The 25798-nt window shown below is 40.0% G+C and overlaps 1 protein-coding gene across 6 annotated transcripts in view; it reads right to left on the bottom strand.

Moving 5' to 3' along the window:
• PRDM2 (PR/SET domain 2) overlaps positions 1-25798 on the bottom strand; it is a 117888-nt gene that overhangs the window by 61385 nt on the left and 30705 nt on the right. For 4 of the 6 annotated variants that reach the window (XM_057544706.1, XM_057544697.1, XM_057544700.1 and 1 more), the window contains 3 exons: positions 24816-24919; positions 12736-12888; positions 6560-6686 (listed from right to left, as the gene is read on the bottom strand). In XM_057544706.1, the coding sequence (XP_057400689.1) occupies positions 6560-6686; positions 12736-12888; positions 24816-24824 (289 nt within the window). In that variant the 5' untranslated portion in view covers positions 24825-24919. Of the gene's footprint in view, positions 1-6559; positions 6689-12735; positions 12889-24815; positions 24920-25798 lie in introns of those variants that run through there. The other 2 variants (XM_057544721.1, XM_057544714.1) reach the window with 2 other exon arrangements.

The following is a 25798-nucleotide window of genomic DNA, read 5'->3' as shown; positions in this document are numbered from 1 at the left end:
TAATATGCCAAAAATGTTGCCGTTTTTCTTCCATCTTCACTATTAAAATGGCTACACAAAAATTCACCAATTTTGATAAGATTCATTTTACATGCACGCTGATATGACAGCTGTCACAACGCAATCTAACAAAACTGTTTCAAATGAAGTTAAAGACAACTAAGTGCTTACTAGAGCCATCTTACGGCAAAAACCCAACGAACTTTTTGGCCAACCCAATACTGTAACAGCTCTGTAAAGAGAAATGTAAAACTGCCTAAGAAAAGGAAATATTCGATAAGTTTTAAAAACAATAATGAATTCATAATGTAGAAAAAGAACCCAGTATTCTTATCTAGGCAAAGCACAGCAAATTTTTTTTTTTTTACTTTCAAATTACAATTGGATTTTTAAAACTCAACAATTTTGAACTCCCTACATTCAGGGTCCTTTTACCTTTTAGAAAACTTAATCATAATTAATTCCTTTTTTCTGTACGAGGCAAGTCTCACCTTCCAGTTTCCACATGGACAGAAGAACCAGGATAACAACCTTAGAGCACAGCATATTTCCTAACACACTCAATTATGGTATAAATTAAGAGTTTTGCAAATTCATCCACTAAAATACAGTTGAAACTCTGCAAAATGCTTTGAAAAATTTTAGTTAATCCATAAATTTCCCTATGAACGTTATACATAGCAAGAATCAAAGGCACAAAAACATCAACCAACTTATTTACCTAAATTTAGAGCAATTCAGTAGCAGCAGAAGTAGAATTAGAAATCAAAAAAATTCCTTGATTCTTACTGTTGAAAAAACATTAAAGCTGTACTAAGCTTTTAAAAATAGACCACAAAAACAGCAGGATCAACTGGGCAGGCAACCGTCAGAGACAGGTCACCCCATGTTCAGCAAAGGCATCCCTCAGCTAGAGGCAGCGAGAGCTCCACTGGGGACCGACTAGGACACTGCTCACTTGGGCCCAAGGCGACAAGCTCACAAGCCATGTAACATCTAACGCTGGGGCCCCATCTCCACAGGATCGCAGCCACTTGCAACTGCCCCACGCCCTGCTCCAACACTTGCCAGCAAGAACTAGGGATGAGCGCCCTGTAAGTGGGCACAGGACCTGCCCACCAGGCAGCCAGAAAGCTCAGGGCCCGTCTGCAATCATCCTCAGGCACCATGGCTAGGCCGCTGTCATTCAGCCAGGCCTCCACTCTTCAGCTTTGGCCAAGGAACCTCGAAAAGAGCTGTCGGCTGCTGGGGAAGGTCAAGACATCAAACTCCACTGAAGCCCACCTGTTCGCTTTTATTAAATGTACTCTCTAATTTTAACCTTAAATGGAACCAGTGCCATCACTTCTGCTGTTGTCCACCACGGGCAGAAGTAGACAGAAAGCAGAGTATTATGCAGAGGAAAAGGCATGGAAACCCTGGGCTCAAGTTCTGACTCCCGACACTCACTGGCAGACAAGGGCTTGGACAAGTTATCCACCCTTGCTACGTGTCCATTTCCTCATCTGGAGCTGGTACAAACCACGCAGAAGTAGAGGCTAAACGGGAATACCCACGAGAGCGCTCAGTACCGCTCAGCACTCCCCAGGGCTCCCTGCTCCGCGTGGCCGCAGCACCGCACAGCCCGTGAGGCTCCACATCTCCATCAGCGCCTCCTGCTGCATCTCTGGTTCTACTTGTTGCCCAGCAGCGTCCTGTGACCTCTCATGTCCCTGTGAGTTTCTTTCCCCGAATCTTTCTTTCTTCCCCTCCTCAATGTTCTTCACAGGAGTCCTCCCCACTGTGCTCTGCTTTCCGACCACAAAGCAGCATCACCTCCTCTCCCAAAGGGCTCCTGCCAACCCCTTCCCTATTCTAGAGCCTGTACACACATCAACTAGAACACCTAGTAAACCTGACCCACACTGAGCTGCAATAAAACAGACGATAAACTCCTCCCTGGATGTTTTACTCATCTCTCTCATCTCCCCTACCGGTCCTGCCACTAAGTGCAGTGCTGGTGGGAAAGGGGCCAGTATGTCCATTTGCACAACGGAGTTTCATACAAAAAGACTCATGTGGGTTTCTCGGTGGTTCTCCCTATACACCACCCCAGCAATAAATAACCAACACTGCTAAAAGAACACCCAGTCCGGTCCTTCTTCCTGGAGCTCTCAGCCCCGAGAACTTGACAGGGCCCACCCCTGCGTCAGTCAAGTCACAGCCTCTGAAAGGCCGTCCCTGGCTACCCGTCCACAGTCACACCACACGCAACCACCCGCAACACACACACACTTTATTAACGTGGTAACACTTGTCTTGTTCATCTGTTGGCTGGTTGTCCCCTCATTCTCCAGAATGTAAATTCCATGAAAGCAGGAACCTGGGTTGTGTTAGTTCTCTGCTGTAGCTTCAGCACCTAGCATAGTGTCTGACACAGAACACACTTGTCAAATAACAAGGCGGGGGGATGGGGGGGGGGGTATCTCCAGGTTTTTTATGTGAACAATTTTAATTACGGAAACAGATGAAATATTTCCTTTTTAAGCTGGTTATAATTTAACTGTTCTGTGGTGACTAAAAGTCACTTAGATAAAAACTAAAAACTAGTTGATCTCGGGGACTATTTACAGCTTTTAGAAAAGATTATGTGAACCTGTTAAGCGATCTCACGGCACTGTGCTCTTTATAGCTCATCACTGTTTTTGTTACAAACTTTGTCTTCTTAACTGTCTGGCTATTAGCTATAAAACTACTTGCTGCTACAAATACCTCTTCTAATTTCCTCCTTCTAATGTGCTATGAACAGGAAAGTCAACAGGTTAGAAGTAGGCCTAAAGTAAGAGTGAAGCAGCCTACGGTGAGGCCCTGCCATGGGAAGGGAGAGGGAGGACCCACTGCTTCCTTAGAGCTTATACAGCTGCTCCATAAATACTGACTGATTAAATGACTCACAAGCTCAGTAGTTCCTCTGCAAGAATCACGTAAGTGACTAACCGTCACCCACGTCCTGTCAGTGGCACTTACAGGTACCACGGACCCACATGCTGCACAGAGATGGTCCTTTTTATTATCTCTCCTCCTGACAGCAACCCAGTGAGGCTGGGTGGCACAAGGACCATTCCACGTTATGACACGTACTTTCAAAGCTATGGAAACTGCACCCCCAGAAAAAGTGACATGATTTGCCCAGCCATACACCTGGTAAAAGCCCAAGAGTCCCATGTTTTTCATTCCTTCCACTAAGCCCATGTGCATCAAGACACTGCTGTTTCTTTAGAGTAAAAAGAACTCTGGGTAAGGTTCTTATGTAGCCAAGAGAGAGCAGGGCAATGACATTCTATTACAGTCTATATTTTAAAAGAACATTTGCCAACAGTCATTCACTGCTAACAAGCAAATTTAATCCCTCATTTCTCAGTAGCAGACAAGGAACAGAAATCAAGACGATAAATACTTCTAAATTTGGCCTTTCTACGTTCAGATCACAATCTTCCCGTGGATTAAATACAAATATTTCAGTGAAATATTGAAAACCCAACACTGAAAACCCTCCCTTCCTCTCTACCTGAAAAGTTTAATCTGTCCCATCCAAGGAACTTCTCATGCCCAATCTCATTACAGGGGCTGCTCAGACATGTAAGAAGTTAGGCTGAATTACAAAGGTGAGAATCCAGAATTCTAGTTCAAAATGCCTAACACATGAACACCTTTGGCCACTGGCAAAACTGCATGCTCCCTGGTCAGAGGCAATATGAACTGTGTTCTCACAGCACTGTGTTCTCTTCCTTCATTGCAGGTTTGCATGAGTCTTTGTTTGCCAATCAACAAATTATTTATTGAGGGCCTGTTCCATGCCAACCATCTAGGCCCTGATCAGTAACTTACCGATTTGATGTTTGTTGCCCCCACTAGACTACAGGCGCCAGAAGAGAAGTTCCTGCTGCTTTCCTGCTCACCATTGTCCTGCACGCCCTAGCAGAGCGCCTGGCACATGGCAGGGGCTTAACAAACATTAGTGCAATGAATGACTGAGAGACAGAGGCAGAGAGACAGAGATAGAGACAGAGAGGGAGAGAGAAGAGGAGGGGCCACTTTGTATGCAAAGGAATCAGGGCTTTCCACTGCCCAGAACACGCCGCATGATCCACCAGCGATCTGATGAATTCTGAAAGGCACCACATGCAATGCACAGCTGTAGGTACAGCAGCTGTCATGCAAAGGATCAGAGGCCCAGAACTATGAAGAATTCAGCCCTTTGTTTCTCTCTGCCTGCCTCCTAACCAAAATGAAGTTAGGTCCACTGTCAATCTACCTGTCAGCTGCATGTCTTCAACATCTGGCTTTCAGAAATACTAAGTTAATATTGCTACTGAATAAAATTTATGTTGATTTATTCTCTGACATCACTGCCTGAAAAGATATTTAAGTGTCTGAGGTCACACATAAGACCTAAATAGAACCTAGTTAACATAAAAAGTTCTCCATTTCAGGTCTTTGTAAGCTATAAATTAGCTTTCACAGCGTATTTAATTTAAAAACAAAAAAGGTTTGACTATTTAAACTTTGGGTCATAAACAGCAAACACAGCTCCTTACCAGTAAGCTATTCAAAACAGATTGTTAAGTTCCAAGAGGGAGTCTCACGTAAGTATTTTAACTAAAACTTAAGATTCAGTCGGTTATACACAGCTCAGAGTGGTTATAAATAACAGGATAATAAGAAATATGAACTACTTAACTCAATGCAAAAACCCAGCAATATGGGCAGGTATAAAAATGAAGATGTGTAAGTTCATGTACGCTAATAAAACTTATTTTCAGTTTTTTCCTCCACATTCAAATAAAAAAAAAAATTAAGGAATAAATAAAAATCTATGAAATGTTCTAAACATGCACACCGAAGTACGCTGAACAGAGAAAAGCATTAGGATGAAGTTGCTATTAACCTATTAACCTATGACTATATTTAAATACATGAGTTAGTTATGCTTAGTAACAGAGTAAAGATCTGCTGCCCTCCAAACTCCAGCCCCTGCAAATCACAGCTTACCTAGAAAGGCTGGTGACATTAGTTATATACAAAGTGAACACTAAATAAACAATTTGAATTATGTGACGAGTTTGCGAACAATTATGCGCTAAGTCTAACAGCAACAAAAATCTCAAAACAGTAAACAACAACAAAAACAAAAAACACCTGGCAATTTTCTAGACCCTGATCATCTGATTCATGATCAAAGCATTTAATGACCTGAAACTGATGAAATCGAGTTAGATAAACAGAGAACATGTATTCAGTAAAAGGCCTAACAAACTCCCCTGGATGGGTTATTGATTATACCGTAAAATACAAAGAATATGTAATGGAAAAATCAGAATAGACTTTTTTAACTTCTTGCCTACATTTTTAAACGTTACTTTTACATTTTTCCAAAATCAAGTTTACATTATGATTTTATTTACAGTATGACTTCCACAATTCACTCTGCAGTGTTCTAAGTAAAGGCCGGACTCAAGTTCAGATGGCTACAAAAATTTATTTAAGACTTAGGGCGGGCCAAAAAAAAAAAAATAGGAGATTTGTATTAGTAAGAAACTACCATACCCCCGTCTTGGCATATATTCAAACAGGGCTCTACGAAAGATTCACTAATTAATATTAAAATTCTTCATTAAAAGAAAAAAAGCAAAACAAACAACGTGGAGAATGCCAGCTGGAAATATGATATATCCAACCAAACTATTTTCCTCCCAGAAATTATCCCCTGCCTTCTATAAGTGTGACTACACTTTACCTTTTGTTTGAAAACATTATAAAACAAAATCAAACTGTTGCAGTTGAGTCAAAAGTAACAGCACACCGTTCAACTTCCATTTTGTTAACGGCCTAATTTCAAAAAGATCTGCGCTAAAACCTTCGCCAGCCGCGAGTGTTGCAATCGTGTGCAGCGCAGTCTTGCGTGGCGTGGAGTGGCCCAGGGCCCGGCCCGGGGCGGAGTGGGGCGGCCGGACGGCAGGGCCCGGCCCGGGCGGAGAGGCAGTGTACGGCCCGGCCGGCTCTCCCTGCCCCGGGAGGCCAGTGCATCGGCCGCGCCGCGTCCGGCCCTCCCGCACAGTCCGGGCGGATGGACACGAGGCCGCCGAATCTGCGGACCTGGAAATGTCACTCTCGGAACACATTTTATGACGCGTTGCTGGCGAACAGCACAAAAAGCTAAGAATATACCGGGCGTGCAGTGTACGGCTCTGGAGAGACCGACCGCCGCTCCCACCCGCAAGTCCAGAGACCTGCGCTGTGGGCAAGGGAAGTGACAACTGGCCTTGGGCCCCTCGCGGTGCGCGTCCGCTCACTTTTCCGCGCCCGGTCCTCCACCCCAAGTTAGAATAGAGCTCGAGCGCGGCGTCCGGCGCCGTGATTCAGCAGCGCCGGGGGGGAGGGGGGGGACTGCACGGGTGTGGGGGGGTGGGGGTTGGCACCTGGTCCGGAAAAGGTCACTGAGAGCTGCGGGTGCCGCCCGAGCCCGGATTCGGCCCGAGCCGGGCAGCCGCGGGGAGCAGGGGCGGCGGCGGGCTCCTACCTTTCCTGCTTTTCGGGGAGCTCCGCTTGCTCCGGGCGCTGGCTCGCTCTTCCTCAATCGCAGCTGCTATCTCGGGGTTGTCTTCCCCATTGTACCAGACCAGGAGCTCCTCGCCCGGCGCGATTGGCTGCGGGGAGAGAAGAGACAGGCGCCGGGCCAATCAGAGCGACGGTTGTTGGCGGGGCGGGGCAGGCGGGCGGTGCTCCCAGCCGGGCCGCCGCAGGCCACCCCGGCAGGAAGAGCTCCTCCGCCTCGGCGGCCGCGGGCCGGGCGACGCGGGAAGGGACCCTCTGCTGGAGGGAGGACCTCACTTCCCGGCCGCCTCCTCCCCGGAGTCCGTCCGGTGGATGTCGGGATCTGATAGGATCGCTTTAAACTTAAAACTGCCATATGTTCCGGAATCTTACTGTTGGAAGCCTCACAACTATACACGCAGAAGGAAAAATAAGCCACGGAACCACAATGTCCACTAAACCTAAGCTGATGAGAAAATTAAAGCATAATTTAAAACATCCTGGCAGTTTGGAAGACGTGATGAAAGCTAATTATCAGCGCAGGTTTCAGGGTCCAAGAGCAAGTTAAGCATGATAAGACCTACATGCCAGTGCACATTTATAATGCACCGCTAATTATATCACGGAAATGCTAAAAGAAGAGGCGATGCTGAGGACCAGAGCGTACTGGCAGTGTATTGTCTCTGCGCTGCTGCCAACCTGCTCCGGTCCTTGGAGAATTCCCTGCCTTGCCCTCTGTACCACACCTCGAGTCTACAAGACAACTTTTAAATTTAGAAAGAAATGCCTAAAAATACCTCACGTGTCATGCTCCTAAAACATGAATTCTTAACAGTCATGTACCCCACCACCATGCTGATTATACCTAGCGAACAAGATCGTGAAGAAAAAATATACTGAGTGGAAAGATTACACTCCTAAAGTAACATTGAAGGAAATGGCTTATTGGTTTCTCTCACAATGACTCATCTGTTCAAAAAGTTCCAAGACTAGGAACACAAGTAAAATTCCACCTAAAACCCAGTGAATAAAATAAAAATCCATGAGTCCATACTGATATGAATGAATGAAGAAATGAATGAATGAACGGACAAGTAAATAAATAAGAAGGAGAGCTCTTCCTATAGTAGATCCCAACTAATCAATGAAAAAGAAGTTATGGAATTAGAAAATCACAACTGGACAATCATCACAGATTAATAATTGATTCAGGCAAGAATCACCAATGGATGCTAAAACTAATAGATTAAAGTTTGAGAAATAATAAAATATTTGCATGGTCTCAAAATATCTCCCCATAAAACATTTATTAATGACAAAGAGAAAAACAGTACCTTTATAATTAGACAAGTCAACATCATATGCCTCCTGATATGATGCACAGAAAAGAACATAGCATCACTTCTGGAGATGAAGTGAAGCGTCACTTCTGCTGAAAATGCATAAATGTAATTCAATCACGATGAAACTTAAGAGAAGGCCAAACTGTGGGACATTCTACAAAAATTACTGATCAGTTCTCTCAAAACTGAAATGTTATAAAAGACAAAGACTGAGGTGCTATACAAACTAAGGAGACTGATGAGACATCACAACTGAATGCAACGGAGTTTTCTTTGCCTAAAAGGACATGATTGGAACTGACAAAATTTGAATAAAGTGTATAGATTAGCTAATAAAACACTGTGCCAGTGTGAGCTTCTTGATTTTGATCACTGCACTATAGTTATGGAAGAGGATACCCTTGTTTTAGGGGCAGGAGGAATTCCATCTAAGATGTCCGTTTAGAAACAACATAGTTCTTCACTTCAACATACCTTCTAGTCTAGATAAAGTCTTTGAAAGTAAATATTTTGTTTCATTCTCTGCAGAACTCAATGTTTATATAGTCCAAATTTTAAAATATTCTAAATTCTTTAAGATAAAAGAACAAGCCACTGTTTCCTTTGTTCCTCCAAGGATGGCTAAAACCTGCCATTTTTTAATCTTTAAACCAATGTATTATTTCCCTTCTTGAATCAGTTACACCTAAACCAAAAAAACTTAATCTAATGTATAAAATCTTAATGAGTTAAAATAGCCATTACAGATGCCTTTTGGCACTCTTATGAGCTAACCTGTTTTTGTTAAAGGAATGAGCTTCTTTATTTAAGTAAACTATTTCTAGTTCCAAATGTATAGTATGCTTCTTCTCTATGTTTTTCTGACAAGTCACATATTTATGAAATGGTGGTATCATATAATACTTGAAACGATTAGGGTTTGCAGAGATATGTAAAGTCTTAAATAAAAGTAAAAAAGGACAAAAGTAAAAAAGAACATGGAAAGGAGTGAGGGAAAATATATTCCCCATTTCTTCCTAAACCAAACAGCATAACCAGAACACTGGCTAGAAGAACCTACTGGACACCTTCGAGATTCCTCCCCAACTCAGCCTCAGCGTCTACGTTCATTCCACTCCAACCTTGTGCAGAGGACTAACTGTACTAGCAACTGGGTGAAGTTAAATATCAGCACAAACTCTCTACTTAGGAGGGTACAATTTTGTTGTTGCAAAAAACACAAAACACCCCAGTATCTGTTTTTACCTCAAATCTAATATACAATTTCTAAATGGTTGTTAATGAACTGAATAGCTAGATTAAGAGCAACCTGATTTGTTAGCTACTGAACAACCTTCAAAATTGTTAGCAACTGAGATGATCATTACATTATTGAGCTATGTACTTCCCAACTTTCTATTATAACAGCTACACAAATAACAGGGCTTTATGAAGAGGAAAATAATACATCTTTTAAAATCAACGATTGCTTGCTTCTGTACTGTAGTTTTTTCTTCTGCACTGCTTAGCGCATTTAAGATTTTGTAAGTCAAATTTCAGAAGAAAAGAAAATTTATGTCCTTAAACACAGGAAATATAAACCCACATCTAAAAAAATAAAGTCAAAAGTCCAAACAACCTTTTTTAAAATATATTTTGAAATTTAACAAAAAAACAACAACAGGAAGACTTTAAACTCTTCCTTTGGGTTCTGACAGGCTTACAGAATGAAGCACTCTCTCTTCTCTAAATATCAGTAAATATAAACTTGAAATTTTACCAGACCAATTAGGTACAGGCAAGGGTTGCCAGAAATATTTCTGACACTAGGTCAAATTAAGAGAAATACTCCAGAATTACGAGAACACACAAAGCATTCCACGCTTACCCACCTACCATCTATCCCCCAGCATGATCTTTTAAAAGTCACGGGTCAGACAGCTTCAATTCTCAAATGGATGAACTGAAGACTAAAACTCATACATTTCCCTACAGGCCAGTAGGCCCCCAGATCTGGCCCCTGCCCACCTCACCAGCCTCATTCCCCACCTCTCCTTGCTCTAGCCAAACCAGCCTTTGTTCTATTCCTTTAAAAAAAAAGAAAAAAAAAATCAAAAAGACCCAAAAATCTAGCTTATTCCCACTTCAATACCTTTGCTTCTACCAGGGCCCCTCTTCCTGAACTGCTCTTCCAGCAGAGATCTTCGAGTGGCTGGCTCCTTCCCATGCCAGTGGGGGAAGGGAGGAGGTGTCCTCATGTCTTGTCTTCCCTGACCTACCAGAGCTAAAGCAGCCCTCCCCCTACCTAGTCAGTCTATCACATTTTATTGTCTTCAGTGCACTTATCACTATCTGAAATTATTTTGTTTACTTGTTCACTTGTTTATTATCTGCCACCTCCCCCATAAACTGGAAGCTCCATGAGACCAGAGACCTTGTCTGTTCTGTTCACTACTATAGGCGAATACCTGGTACATAGTAGACACTCAGTATTTGCTGAACTCATAAATAGATGAATGAATGGAGAGCAAGCTAACAATTAACCTTCAGGAATTTAAAACAGTTCTTAATCATATTACAAACAAAACCAGGTGATTACCTAGATTATAGGTGAGAAGGTGATACAGAACATCATATGTAATTTATTTACAAAACCTAACCCACAGAAAGCTTAATCTAGAAGAATACAATCACAAGTAAGGAATCTGAAAGGCCTTATGCATACTTGAGCAAACATCAAAGGTCAGGATTGGGGGAGGTCTGCAAAGATCAGAGCTATGTTACTTCCAACAAAGAAAGGTAAAAAATAATAGTACTAGTATAGCTAGTTAACACTTTGAGTACTTAGGTTAAACTAGGAACTCTTCACAGAATCTTACACATATTGGTTTGTTTAATTTTCACGACTGTATTATTAATTTTTACTATTACCTCCATTTTTACAGATGAGAAAACTAAGACAGATGGTGTTAAGTAACTTCTCATGGTCACACATCTCGAAGCCAAAATTTGCTCACAAGGCAGTCTGCTCCAGAGTCCCCAGTCCTAACCATGACACTACACTGCCTTGCCAAAAATAACAGCTATCATTTATGTAGCACTTATTAGGTGCTAGAAATCTACCCACAATCACCCATGATAACCATATGAGGTCGACACTGTAATTATCTGTATCTTACAAATAAGGAAACTGAGGCACAGGAAAGTGACTTGCCTAAGGTTACACAGCTAGTAAAATCACAGTGACTTGCCCTGGGTCACACAGCAAGCCAGGATTTAATCCAGGAGTCTGGCTCCAGAGTTCACTCCCAAACACTGTTCTCTCTTGCTGCTCAATGGTTCTTGGCTTTGCTATCAGAGATGAACACATCTTAACTTGAGGTCTGATGAAAGAACTGCCAAGTGCCCCAGTATCTCCCTGGGCTTCCTCTGCCCTGGAACCTCATTCCTACTCCCTCAATTGTCTCATATGCATCCCCTCGCTGGTACTTCATCTCCACCAGAATTCTGCCTCACTGATTCAACCAGATGTAACTCTCACTTTAAATTAATTTGAGAACAGAATGAATTCTTGAATCAAATTTTGAATCCAAACTCCAGTGTAACAAAATTGTACAGTAATGCCTACTAGAAAACCATGCTATTACAATCCAGCAGAAAGAAGGTTACAGAAGTTTTAAATGAGGAAGTACCACAAAAAAAAATATTTCCTACGGGAATTGAAAGCAAGGACGTGGGTTTATACGAGGTAAAGGGCAATCCAACTGCCTAAAGATGACAGGGAAAAATACAAAGGAAAGCAAAGGAAAGTTAAACAGCTATAAGTTAAGTTAACTTCCAAAAGTCCTAGTGCTACACACAGGAAAACTCAGCATGCTACAAAGCTGACCATCATCTTAAATGTTTGTTCATCAAGAGTTTTCACCTGCATGGAGATAATTTTTTTCATGGACTGTCCCCCAGTCTATGACATTTTTAATGGAAGTAAGTGAATAAGGAAAAATCTGCCTTACAGCAACTTTAGCAAACATACCTATTCCAAAAAGCAAAAAGCAACAATCACCTATCTGTAGAGCCTCAAGACTCTGCCTTAGAGAACATTTCCCTGCGGGATGTGTGCAGATTTACCTTCCAGGAGAACATGAAAACGAGGGAGACAGATGTGGGCTTGCTTGTTGCAGATATAACAACGCTTCCTAATTCTAACTTCCCTGAATGTACTAAGTGACCTCTGACCTCACCACAAACTCTAAAAAATGATTTTCCTCTTCTTTACATTCATTGTTGATTTTCCTCAACAATTAATGTCTCCAAATAAAAATTTGGCAGAAGTAAGAAACATGTTCTGTGTAATTTCCATTCTGAATAAAATTTAGGGAAAAGAAAAGCTAACCCAAAGCTACACTATACTGAAGACTAAGAATGTGTTTTCAGTTAATACAGAACCGCCAGAGCTATTGAGAGTTTCTTATAGTTAGATAAACTGGCCAGACAGTTTCCAATGCATCTGTGTCTTAAGAGGAGGGAAGTAGCTGCCACATGCTTAACTCATCAGTATCTATAAAGATGCCGTATGTAATTACTTAACACGATCTTCCTGCTTTAGTGCCCTTCCTCACACGAAGCAGTGGCAACTGTATATTTAAAACACAGACTGTATACATAAAACTGTATATTTAAAACAACTGTATATTTAAAACCTTTCAATGTGTTGATGAAACACTTTCAAATAGAACCCTTTCAAGGTCTGCAAAGTCACTCCTGACAGTCACGACTGAGGACAGCGTTTGCAGAAGTGCATGCAGAGTAACTACCAGCAGGCTAATTCTAACACTCTTACCTTTAAAGTTTTATAGTAAATGGCCCTGTTGATTTCCAGTGGAAATAAATTTTGCTCTTCTCCTGAGCAAGCCCAATTCACATAGCGCAGCCAGTTCCCCTTCTCTGGGTCGGTGGCATCGATGCACATCCATCCCAAATTTGGGTAGTAGACCTTGGGAGGGGGGAAAACACATTTTGTTAAAATAAAATATCAGTTAAAGGTTTCCATTTTCAACTTCTGAGACAGTTCTTGTTCATTATATGCAAATACTCTATAAAGCATTTCACGGAAACAAAATAAATAAGCAACAGAAAAAAGGAAAATAAAGATGAAAACTGAGATCCAAAATTGTATAAGCCTCATTAGTTATTTTTCTATTTGGGCGCAATCTTTTTCTCCTAAACTTCAAGTGCTATAAGTAAACGTGCTTGATGATCTCCAAATGCTTCGCAAATACGTACACAAAGACAAGTGACAGCTCTACTCGCTACAGGGTAACAGAGGAAGAGTGAGCCTGCAGCAGTGCCCCACAGCACCCGGATGCCCTGAGCTTTCTGGGCTGTTCCGCAAGTCGAGTGTGGAGGCCCAGTCCTGCTGGGGTTCACAGCTCAGCAGGTGCCTTTACTGCAGGGCTGACAGGAACTTCAGTAAGTGAACATGCAGTGTGAACCTCCATGTGGACGACAGGGTATGATGCGTTTGCAGACTCCGCTGACCTTACAACCTTCTCTATCCAGAGCAGGAAATATCGGTGTCCTTCCGAAACAAGACCAAAAACCCGACCCCTCTTTGAGGAGTCAGATCAACTCTACTCTTGCAAGAAGCTTCCCCCAATCATCCTCTCTCAGTCAATTCCTCCTCCCAGATGCTTCCAGCATTCATTCCTTCATCCTAAAGACAATCTACTGAGCAGCTATTTTTAACTTTCTTTGTATATACATACATACATTTATCTAGGTTTTACTTCCCCAAAATTAGACTTTACTGTAAAACACTTGATTAGACACTGAAATAGAACTGCAGAATCAATTGGTGACAGTCCTGTCAAAAACAAAGCAAAAGGAATGAGTCTTTTACTTTCACTTTTGGAAGAAAGGAGAGAATCTTGATGCTTCTGTTTCTTCCCTACACATACACAGCCAAGACTCCCACCACTGATTTCTTCTTTTCTCTCCTACCCACATTAAACACTGTTGTTTGCTGCAGCTTTCCTGCAGGAACAAAGCCCCCACTCTCAGCTCCTCTGGGCATGCCTGTGTCTCCCAGCCTGTGACTGCCAGGGCAGTGCCCACCTTCCTAGCCACGAACAACACTTTCTTCCTGTTGCGAGTTAGATATCTGACATAACGCTACATGCTTTCTGTATTATCTCATTTAACCTTATGCATCAGGTTCATTATTATCCCTTTTTGTAACGTGGAAATTAAGGATCAAAGATTAAATACCTTTCCCAAAGTCACTCAATCAGTAGTAAAGATGGGCTTAATCCCAGCTCTGCTTGACCTCTACTTATCAGTGCCTTCCTTGACCACCCTAGCTAAAGCTGCGAATCCTTCGCTTCCCATCAGCGCCTCCAGTCATTTCCCCGACTTATTTTTCTTCATGGTACTTGTGCTCTTTTAAAGTGTGGGATCATCTACTTACTTACTTATTCAGTGACTGTCTCCCCACACCAGAGTATTAGCTCCATGAGAAGACGTTTCAGTCTTTTCATTCACTGCAGTACCTCCAAGACCCTGACCAGTGCCTGGCAGAGAGTAGGCTCTCAATAAATAACTATGAAATTAATGAAATGATATACGAATGTATAACTGTCATCATTTAATGAGCACCTACTATGTGACAGGTGCCATGCTAGAAAGTGCTTCGCGGTTACTCTATTTAGTCACCACGAAGTGTCAATATTTTCACTATCCCGTAAGTACCCACAGTGAGTTTATTCAAAAACTGGTTGTTTACTAAAACACTCATCTGCACCATTCTAAAAAGAGGTTCTCCATGTCACACTTGACTCCTTTTCAAACTCACTGTCACACTCACCCTCAGCTTGTGCACATGCGAGCATGCGCAGACACGCTCCTCTCCCTTCAAAACAAAGAGAAAGTGCAGCCCCAAATGGTATGTTAGAAAGAGACAGAATCACAACACAAAATTTAAACTTTACACACCAAAATAACTTAAGCTACTTTACATTAAAATGTTTAAGAGGGCTTCCCTGGTGGTGCAGTGGTTGAGAATCTGCCTGCCAATGCAGGGCACACGGGTTCGAGCCCTGGTCTGGGAAGATCCCACATGCCGCGGAGCAACTAGGCCCGTGAGCCACAACTACTAAGCCTGCGCGTCTGGAGCCTGTGCTCTGCAACGGGAGAGGCCGCGATAGTGAGAGGCCCACGCACCGCGATGAAGAGTGGCCCCCGCTTGCCACAACTAGAGAAAGCCCTCGCACAGAAATGAAGACCCAACACAGCCATAAACAAAATAAATAAAATAGTAAAATGTTTAAGAGATATTTTTGCCATTTGCCAGCATGATAAAATAAGGAAAATGGAGTAGTCAGTTGGTCTTTGAACAGTGTCAGTCCATATTAGTTACTTTTTATTAACTTAGGAATAAAAAGTCTTGTTTGGATTTATCACCATAGACAGCAGAGTCCCACTCACTCCCCACACATATACTGACACAGCTACAGACAAATGCAGAGATGGTGCTGGAAAATCCCACACAATTAAAGGCAGCTGGAGAGAGGCATCGAGAGTCTATAGGCCAACTGGAGAATAATAATAAGGCTGTGCCGAAACTTCCTGGCTCCCAGGTCAATGAAGACCTTGGCAAAGAGCAAGGTGTTCCACTTGAGTGAAGTATTTATGTACAGCTCGTTTTGTTACAAAAGAGACTAAGGCATCTACTAAGTCATGCTTAAACTAAAATACTTAGTTTTATATAAAAAGATGAACAATTCCATTTTTTTACAATATGCAAACAAGTAATTCACAAAGGAATACACATGGCCAAAACCTCACAGAAAAAAAATTAAATTTACCTAATAATCAAAAATAACTCCAAATTAAGTAATTTTTTTACCTGTCAAACTGGTAAAAATTGTTTTTTAAAGGGAAAAAAAAACCAAAACAGGATTAGAAAGCAGACATCCCCCCAAAACGCTAATCAGAGAATAAATTGGTTTAATTTTTTCTGGATGGAATTAAGCAATATTGACCAAAGAACTTTAAAATGTACACACACTTTAACCAGTATATACACTTGTAGGAATTTATTCTCATGAGATAACTGGGCAATCATACCATGATGTATGTACGAAGATGTCCACAGCAGCGTGGTTTACTACAGACTGTTTCTAATTCATTGCTAAATGGAGACCACCACAGATTAGCTCAGTATGACAATCCAGGCATATAGTGGAATACTAAGCAGACCTTAAAAAATACTGTTGTATGAATGACTGACTCACGTGGAAACCTGTATTTTCTGTTACCTTTGTATTCCTTAAGAATTTTTTCAGTAAATACACATTATCTCTATAATTAGGAGAAAATAAAGATAACCAGAAGTTGTGGAAATATACTTATCAGTATAAAAGTCATAATACACTGATGACTGAATAAAGCCATTTATATAAAGTATGGGTTAGATGATACCATTTTTGTTTTAAACATATTAATACATGAAGAGAAAAATAATCTGAAACTTAAATATGTGACTATGTTAATAACGGTTTTCTCGGAGAAGTGGGATTATTCATAATTTTTATTTTCTTCTGCTTATCTGAACTTTCTACCTTTCCTCCACTGATTTAGTATAATCTCTAAGTAAAAAAGGGGAAGTGGGTGGGGAGAATGAATGAAAACCCAAGTGTGAAGGAAGGCAGCCAAGATCTGCTGAGTGCTAGGCTCACACCCCCCATCCTCTTCCCATCATCACACATACAGTTTTTTAAAAATATGTAGCTTTCTCACTTTTACTGAGAGTCAAACCTTGTAATTAGGAACTGGGATGAAAATGTGTTTTCATACAATTCCTACCAACCGAAGTTGGTCAAACTTAGGTTTCCAATCAGAATTAACTTCAGTGACTGACACACAGAACCTATCCTTTAAAATGTGACAGAATTTTGCTTAATGTAAGTACAAATTACTAGACTGCACATGCACCGTACCACCATGAGGCTCGGGCAGTGGAAAGACAGGGAGAATTAGAATCCCTTCCTTTCGGGCAAAGACAAGGCAAAGATAGGTAAAACTCCCAGCCCAGCTCAAACTCAACAATGATACATAACAAGTCTATTTCCAAATCTTGATAATGACTAAGAAATACTCAGCTGACTTGATCCCAAGGAGAAATACTTCCATATAATCAATAATTTTTCCTCTATAAACAGTCCCTTTTAACAAAGCAAGGGTACCTGATTATGTACTATTATAAAATAATTTTTACAAGTTAACTTTGAAATGGAAATTCCCTATTTGGAAAGAAAGAATTGAAGGAAGGGAAGCACCTGTATGCCAAGCACTGGGCTAGACGCTCTACGTGTTATTTTATTTAACCTTTACAAGAACCCTATGAAATATTATTAAGTCCCTTTTATACATGAGGACACTAGGGAAAGATGATAACTTTACTAGAACTCTGAAGTCACTGAGAGTCAGAGCCCGGATTCAAACCTGGTTCCCTCATTTACTGCTCCCTTTCTACTTTTTTCTCTTTCCAACCCCCTCCTCCCATCCTTAACCTCCCCTAGGTCATCCAGGCCTAACCTCCTTTCTGCCCCTACCACTAAACAAAGACTAGGTATTAACTCATTGTCAAACAGAATGTAACTTTCACACCACCCAATTTCAATTCAATTTAATCCAATCATTTCAAAAGCCCTAAAAATAATCTAAATTCACATTTTAGCACACACTCCAATTTAAAAGCACATTCAAAATTATATCCTCATGACAGAGAGAGAAAGGTCTGTAAAGAACCAAACTGTTAAACATAGTTATTATTACCTCATGGGTTGGGGGTGAGGGTTTTAACTGATAGCCTACCTTATCATTTACTTGTTATAATATACATGTATTAATTCAAATTTGCAAATTAAAAAAAAATCCTCATTCAGTTAACATGAATGTATCATCATTCCAACCCTCAACTGTTTGCCTGAGGTCCTTACCCACTCTCAACTTGCAGTAACCAACCTTCTTCGACAGAAATCACTCCCAGGAATTAAGGCAGAGCAGTGAAGACACCTCCTCACGCTGAGGTAAGTCATTTACTCATCCAAACCAGTCCCGCCACAGTTCGAGTCTACAGAAATAAAGCCTTCCGTTGGCTGTTCTCTGGACTTGCCCCTCCACCTGTATGTAGCCTAGAGCTCTAACACACTGTTGACGGACACAGAACCTCTCCTGGAGGTCCGAGCTCCATTCCAGTGGCTCTGGTTTGTCATATTGTCTGAGGTCCCTTTTCATCTCTTTTCTCTGGGCATCTAGCTTGTTGAATTTCCAACATTATGATCATTTTCCACTTTCCCTGTCTGTCCCTGGAAGACAGACAACATCTAATTATATTTCCATTGTTTAGACTGACAAAAGGAGTAAAGGGGAGACAGGAGGCTCACATCTCCACTAGCCCAACTTGCATGGCATTTACCTCCAATGCACTTCCATAAGTAAATAATAACTCAGTGTGCATTCAGAAGTGAATTCCAGGACTTCCCCCCACATAGCACTCTAACTTCTTGGTTCAAATTACAGCCCATACTCTAACATTAGAAGAGAATGAAATTCTAAGCAAAAAATAAAGATCAGTAATCTTTAAATATGCAACCATTTTTTTTAAAAAGTGTCTTTATCCTCTACATGATCATTCAAGAGTTTCTCTTTGATGTTCAGGTTCAACTAATATTTACTTAGCCAGAGTCATCCATATCAAGTATTTTCATATATATGATCTCATTTGTAGCCAAACAAATCTATGAAGAGCTTGTTATCCTCATTTAAAAGTAAGGATAAAGGAAAAAAAAAAAGGATAACCTGCTTTTGGAATAAGAGCATTTCAAGGAAAACATTTAATAAAAATTATGTCTTTATAAGTTATAAAGAATTGTATTAACACTGCTACCTAGAAAACACTACACCTTCTTGGTCTGTTCACATGCCATTTGTTTTTGAGTTCCAGAATTAGACACCCAGAGGGCTTGTTAAGGACCATAAGACACCACCCTACAGAAGTAACTTTCCAAGAGCTATAGACAAAAATGGATCTTTGGTATCAACCACTTCACTCTTCAGATTGCTTTAGAAAACCAGGGCTTCTTTTAAGAGCTATTCAAAGGCATCACTGTATCTGAAATATTCTGAAGATTCTAGAATAAGGGAAATAAAAAATCTAATAGGTGGTAGCACATTTTACTACAATAAGCCAGCCTATAGGTGATTCTAAAATAACAAATTTAAAAACTAAACAGCTGGGCCTCTCAAGCCTGCAAAGCCCAGTCCCAGAGCCATCATTACCAAAACCCCACACTGCCTGACCCCTGACCCTCATTTGAAACTACTGTAAGTTTCATACCTACGACCACACAAATATTTCTGGAAACCCGCACAACAACAGATGCTCAATAAATGTTGACAGGTTCAAAGTAGGCCCCCAGTCAACCTCCATAGGATGAATGAAATATAACTCATTCTTAAATTAGAAATTCTAACTCTGGATCATGGATGTTTAAAAATTCCATATAACCCTAGAAATCACATAAAAAATTTTGTGTATATATGTGCATTTGTATATTTTCTGGGGAGATTTTCAAAAGGGTCCACAACACAAAAAAGAGTAAGAATCTCTAGGCTCTGTTGGTGGGAAGAGCACTGAATAGGCAACCGAGCAACCTGGGCTCTAGACCTAACTCCAAAACTGACAGTTTCAGACATCCAGCAGGCCACCTGCACTCATCTCAGATTTCTCATCTGTGGAAAATTTAGGGTGTTTCTAGTATTCTTTTATTCCACAAACAAAAATCCCCATGGGGTATTGTCAGTAGTCTATAGAATACCACAAATGTTATATGGCAAGCTCAGTGCTCCAGAATTGAGGACAGTGCCCAGCACATGGTAAGAGCTTATTAACAAAGAGGGGTTAAATAAGTAAATAAATAAACTCTCAAAGAGAATTTTTTTCTTGCACCATACCAAGCTGCCAATCTAAGTACAAGTTAACTTATTCAAAAAGATTGCTTAATTCTCTGCACTTCAACGTCCTCACCCTCCTGAAGTTCCTGAGAGAATATGATTGGTATAGCAGTTTCTATGACAACGAAATCTATGGCTAGCCCACTTTTAAGTACCAAGTTCCAAATCTTTGCACTCCTATTAACCACACAGCTTCACAGTAAACCTAAGACCCCAGACATCACCACACTCACTCCCACTGCTTCTCTTTCTCACACACAGAGACCAGGGCTCAGCAAACTTTCTGTAAAGGGCCAGAAAATATTTTCAGTTTTACAAGCCATACGGTCTCTGTCACAACTGCTCAACTTGGCCACTGCAGGGCAAAAGCAGCCACAGGTAATATGTAAACAAATGAATGTTCTGTGTTCCAACAAAACTTTATTAATGAACTGAAGTTTAAATTTCATATAATTTTCATATGTCACAAAACATTTGATCTTTGTTTAAAACTACTTAAAAACGTAAAATCCATTCTTAGCTCTCGGACTGTAAAAAAACAGGTGGCAGGTTGGATTTCCCTAGTGATCTAGGTCTTTTGCTAGGATACTGTGCATGGTTTAGAGGTTGGAAAGAAGCAGTAAGAGCTGAGTGGTACTTTCTGAAAAAGGTTCTGTAGAATCAGCTGGTTGACTTCTCTAGTCTCATATCTTCTTGCCTCCATTTTTAAATTAGAAATAATCTGAAATTAGAAGAATTGAGATAGCAAAGCTTATGAAATATACTTGTTAATATCTGATTGTAACAGTGCTGAATGATAAAAAGTTTGTTTTCACTTCTGAAAAAAATTACATTAAAGTCTTCTCATTATAGAGAAATAATTTCTCTATCAATTTTAGTTGAAATGCAATTCTACTTCTTCCCTCCATCCACCTGACTCAAAATTTGTCTAAATGAATAACATGCAAATGGAAGCAGTGAACTATCAGTTTTCATCTATAAGAATGGGGGGAAGAAACTATTAAAAACATTAACAGTACTGGTTTTAAAGAGCTAGGAAGGGACTTCCCCGGTAGTCCAGTGGTTAGGACTCCACACTTCCACTGCAGGGGGCACAGGTTCAATCCCTGGTCGGAGAACTAAAATCCCACATGCCGCCTGGCACGGCCAAAAAACAAAAAATAACTAGGAAGGAATATTTACTCTTGGTAGCTATGTAAATTAGCACAATCCTTTTGGAGGTCTGTTACAAAAATTTACCAAAAATTAAAATGTACATAACTTTTGACTTAACAATTATACTTCTAGGAATTTATCTTAAGAAGATAACCAGACAAGTGAACAAAAAAATGTATATACAGTGAGTTTCATACTTCGAAGAATTGGGGTTTTTTAAAAATTTTATTGAAGTATAGTTGATTTACAATGCTGTGTTAATTTCTGCTGTACAGCAAAGTGATTCAGTTATACATATCTATGTATTCTTTTTCATATTCTTTTCTCTTATGGTTTATCACAGTATACTGAATATAGTTCCCTGTGCTTTACAGTAGGACCTTGTTGTTTATCCATCCTATACTAGCATCTGCTAATCCCAAACTCCCAATCCTTCCCTCCCGAAGAACTGTTAATATCATGAAAAGATTAAAACTACTTAAATGTCCACTGGTTAAACAGTGGAAGGATACAATGGAATTCTAGGTACTATATAAGAAATAATGATGTAGATAAGCATTTGACACGGACACATCCATAACATATTAAGAGAAAAAAGCACGTTACAAAATTGCATACATACACTGTTTGATCTCAACTGTATGAAATGTCTATATATGGTGTTTGTATAGGTACCAGTGTGTGTGAGAGAAAAAAAAAACAGAGAGGACAGAGAAGCAGAACTAAAAGAATGCACACCATAATGTTCACTGGTGATTTTTACTTTCTTGTTTATAGTTTTCTGTATTGTTTATATTATTTTGCACTTGAGCATGTATTACCTTTGTAATTTAAAAAGGACTTATTAGAAGGTACAACACCAAGAGTGGACCGTAATATAAACCATGGACTCTGGGTGATAATGGTGTGTCAATTGTAACAAATGTCCCACTCTGGTAGAAATGTGGATAGTGAGGAAGTTGTGTGTGTAGGGCTCGTGGGGGAGATTTCAAAACTCTTTGTACTTTCTGCTCAATTTTCCTATGAACCTTAAACTCTCTAAAAAATACAGACTAATTTTTTTTTAAAAAAGACTTATTAAAAACATGCAAACAATTCAAAAGTTCTGTTCATCAGAAGTAATTTTAGCCCCACGGAAGTGAATGTGAAAGGCTTTTACCAGAAGTGACTTTAGAATACTGCACATTGCTCAGTGTGTGTGTGCCCGTTTTTGTTTTTGTTTTTTTTTTGGGGGGGGGGGTAGTTGAGAGAAGTATTACATGAAGTCCAGCCTTTAGCCTGCCAGCAATTCCCCACCAGGAACTGACCAAAGAGTGCTCTCCTCTTTCCAGAACCTGACTGTTTTGTGCATTCACCCTGAAGATACTCTACTGTTTCTCTCCTGTTATTTCTGATTTAATAGAACGCTTTCAGTGAAAACTTAGAGGACTTAAGACTGCGTTAGATAATAAAGGGCTCAAGAAAAGCAATTTAACACTTTCTCTCAGATTAGCTTTAAAATGGAGTTCTAGCTGAGGCAAAAGACCAGGCTGCTAAAAGATAAACTGGCCTTAAGGGGCTTTAATGGGAAGAACAAATGCCAAGATGAGATTTTAATGATAAGCAGTTTCTGTTACATTAATTGGGGGCATTCTGTTGCAACTCTGAAGATAAGACCAAGGTTGGAATAAGTTAATGGGGAAACACTAAATTTTACCTGGATTTTTATTTTCTTCTTTATAAGAAATATGTCCATTTACACTTCCTATACTTTGCCAAATACATACCTCCACATGTGTATGTCATATATATCTACTTTTATTTTAACATAGCAAAAGGCTTAAAGGTTTCTGTATGGAATATATACCTCAGAGTTGAAACTATCTGAATGACAGCCAGATTTTTTTTTTTAATTGCAGGGAGGAAAAGCCAGCCTTGACAAGAACTAAATGTTTAAACCTGACTAACAAGAACTGGCAGTGTCATAAGGATTCCCAAACTGTGGCAGTACATAAGTAGAAGCATCTTAAATTAACAGTGGGATGTTAACAAGTTTATAGGAAAAATTGAATCTCTAATACATCATGGCACCAAATTATAATTTTCACCAAGCTACTATGAATTCATACTCTGTATGAATTTCAATACAAATGAAGCTTAATTTACAAAAGGCACTGTTAATAATTTATACAATATGCCCAACAATATCAAATTGTTATGTCGAGTAAAACAAGTACCATAAACTTAGGTTTACTATTAATGACATTTGTTCAACCTTAGATACACACAGAACTAGAGTAAGCATTTCCTGGTTCCCTGACATTATCCTAACTAGGATTAACGCTAACCTGGTAGAGCATATTTGTTGGTTTCACTTGGGAAACTTCTAAAGTTAAAAATGCCATTTATTTTGGAACATAATTTTGTGGTCAAGACAATTTTAAGCGTTCAGGCATTATCTTGAGTAATTTTTTTTTGGCTGGGCAGTTTTTCTACAAATACAGCACTCTTTTCACTCAAAAGTTGTGAAATAACACAAAGTAATCACTCCTTTGGTAAATGGTCATTTCCTAGGTCCCCTTGGGTTAACTGTCACTAGATTTATTATAAGGGATTCAAAGAAACTCTCAAAATTACTTAGAGAAACCGTCAGAATTTTCACGGCAAGAAACATTGTTCATAGCACTGAGAAAAAGAGCAACATACCTCCAACAGACAAATGCCACAGAACTTCTTGATGGAAAGTGTCCAGACATTTCCTAGGCGTATTTTATTTTTAGACTTTCATATGTTTACATATGAAACAGATGTGATTCAATCTAAGACAATCTGAAAGAAATGCTTTTCCTTACCATCAAAAAATTTCACTTGCTTTAAAAAGGAGTCACACCACTGAGTTCTACAAGAACATGGGGAGCTTCCCGAGGGCACCTGATCTGAATTAAATTCAACAGAAATGCTGAATTCACATGCAACTCTCCAGGAAACAATAACAAGATATTTTATCTTTACAGCTTTCTTAATGAGATTATTTTTTATTCTCCCCACTTTTTAAATTGAGGGTTTTAGGGCCCAGAGGTTAAGTGCCCTGCCCAAAGTTATAAAGGCAGGATGTGAACCCAGGCAAGGCAATGAAACATTTTTAACTGCCTCCCTGCCAGGCAGGAGACGTGGGTTCTGGTTCTGCACTGACAACACTCTCAACACGTGGGCCCCACAAGGAGCAGTTGCCCTCTCTGCTCTGGATGGCTTCCCTGAGTACGGAGTGTGCGAACGCTCCCTCTCTTCTAGGACTGTTGTGAGAACGTGAAATGAACAGAATGAAAGCCTTCCTAAAAGTCCAAAGCACTATATAAATATACCGTGTGCTAAATATGTCCAACTCTGAATGTTCCAGCAACACAGAGATTAGTTTCTAAAATACGGAGAAGACCCTAACAACGCTTTATTGGCGGCCACCTTGGAGTGTCTTTTATGGTATCTGTCTGCAAGCCTGTAAAGTGGCAGACCAAAGTCCTGGCTGCAAAGTCCTGAACAAGGCAAATAAAGAGTCGATTTGACATTTACTGTTGAGGACAGCCAAGCACTTTCAAAATACAAATGTAAAATCAGTCTGTATCTAAGGAAACACATTTTCTAACAAAAATATTCTTGATTTTAAAGAACATATTAAGATGATTATTTTAATTTCAGAACGTCAAATCCTAATAGAATGATATCTTAAAAAATGTACAGAACTCTGATAAAAAAAGGACCAGAATTATTTCTTACCTCCCACATGTATACATTATTCTTAACCTGAGATCTTTTTTTCTTATCACCAACAAATGGCCCAAACTTTTTGCCTTTTAAAATTGGCTTAGTGGCCCAGACACCTAGAAAATAAAACCAATATTTTCATAATGTATTGTGGTTATTTTAAAGACTAAAGCATTAAAAGCAATTCAGTTTCACAAAATACTTAAAAGACTTGACAGCCTAAAAGCAAGAGTATGTTAAATTGATCGAGATCACGCAAAATCAAATTAAATCAAGTATTCAATGGGGATATTTATTTTTCTTCTTTATATTCTCCTGCATTTTCCTAATAGCCTGCAAAGAACCTATACTGTTTTATAAGTAGGAGAGATTATTTTATATTTGCTTGTTTTTAATTTTTACATGTAAAATTACCCAGACAGCATAATCACAAACACTTGGAGAAGAGCAAAACCACAACAATTAAAAGAGAAAAAAATATTGGAATGTAGTAAAACTACAAATAAATTTTAAGTTCTTCTTTCTACTTTTCTACAGATTTCAAGTTGTCCCCAATGAACATAAGTTGCTTTTATAAAGGGTTAGAAACATAGTTTCGAATATTTTTCAAGTTTGTTTGCTCAAAGTGGAAAATGCTCTCCTCTCTCTGTTTCCTGAAAACTTGAACAACTCACTTTTCAGAGTTTCAAGCAACTAAGATTTATGCTGCTTTGTGGTATTCTCAGGGGTACTTCTATTTTCTCCAACTGACCATAAGGCAAACAAACGAGATGCAGAAGCAGTGGGTAAAGTGGCAGGAGATGCCCTGGAGCCAAGGGAACCAGCGCCAGGGTGACTCTTCCTGTGAACAGGTTCCGTCACCTTCCGGCCTCAGGTACCTCACCTACAGACGGAGGCTGCGGTCTCAGCCAGTCCTGCCCAGCTACGATGAACCAATTCCACTGCCTGTAAGTCTGCTATGAATCCCATTTGTTATCCCAGCTAATAATTAATTA

This window comes from Balaenoptera acutorostrata, chromosome 1, assembly GCF_949987535.1.
Source record: "Balaenoptera acutorostrata chromosome 1, mBalAcu1.1, whole genome shotgun sequence".
Classification (NCBI taxonomy): Eukaryota; Metazoa; Chordata; class Mammalia; order Artiodactyla; family Balaenopteridae; genus Balaenoptera; species Balaenoptera acutorostrata.
Note: the sequence above shows the minus strand (reverse complement) of the source record. Positions and strands in the feature narration are given on the sequence as shown.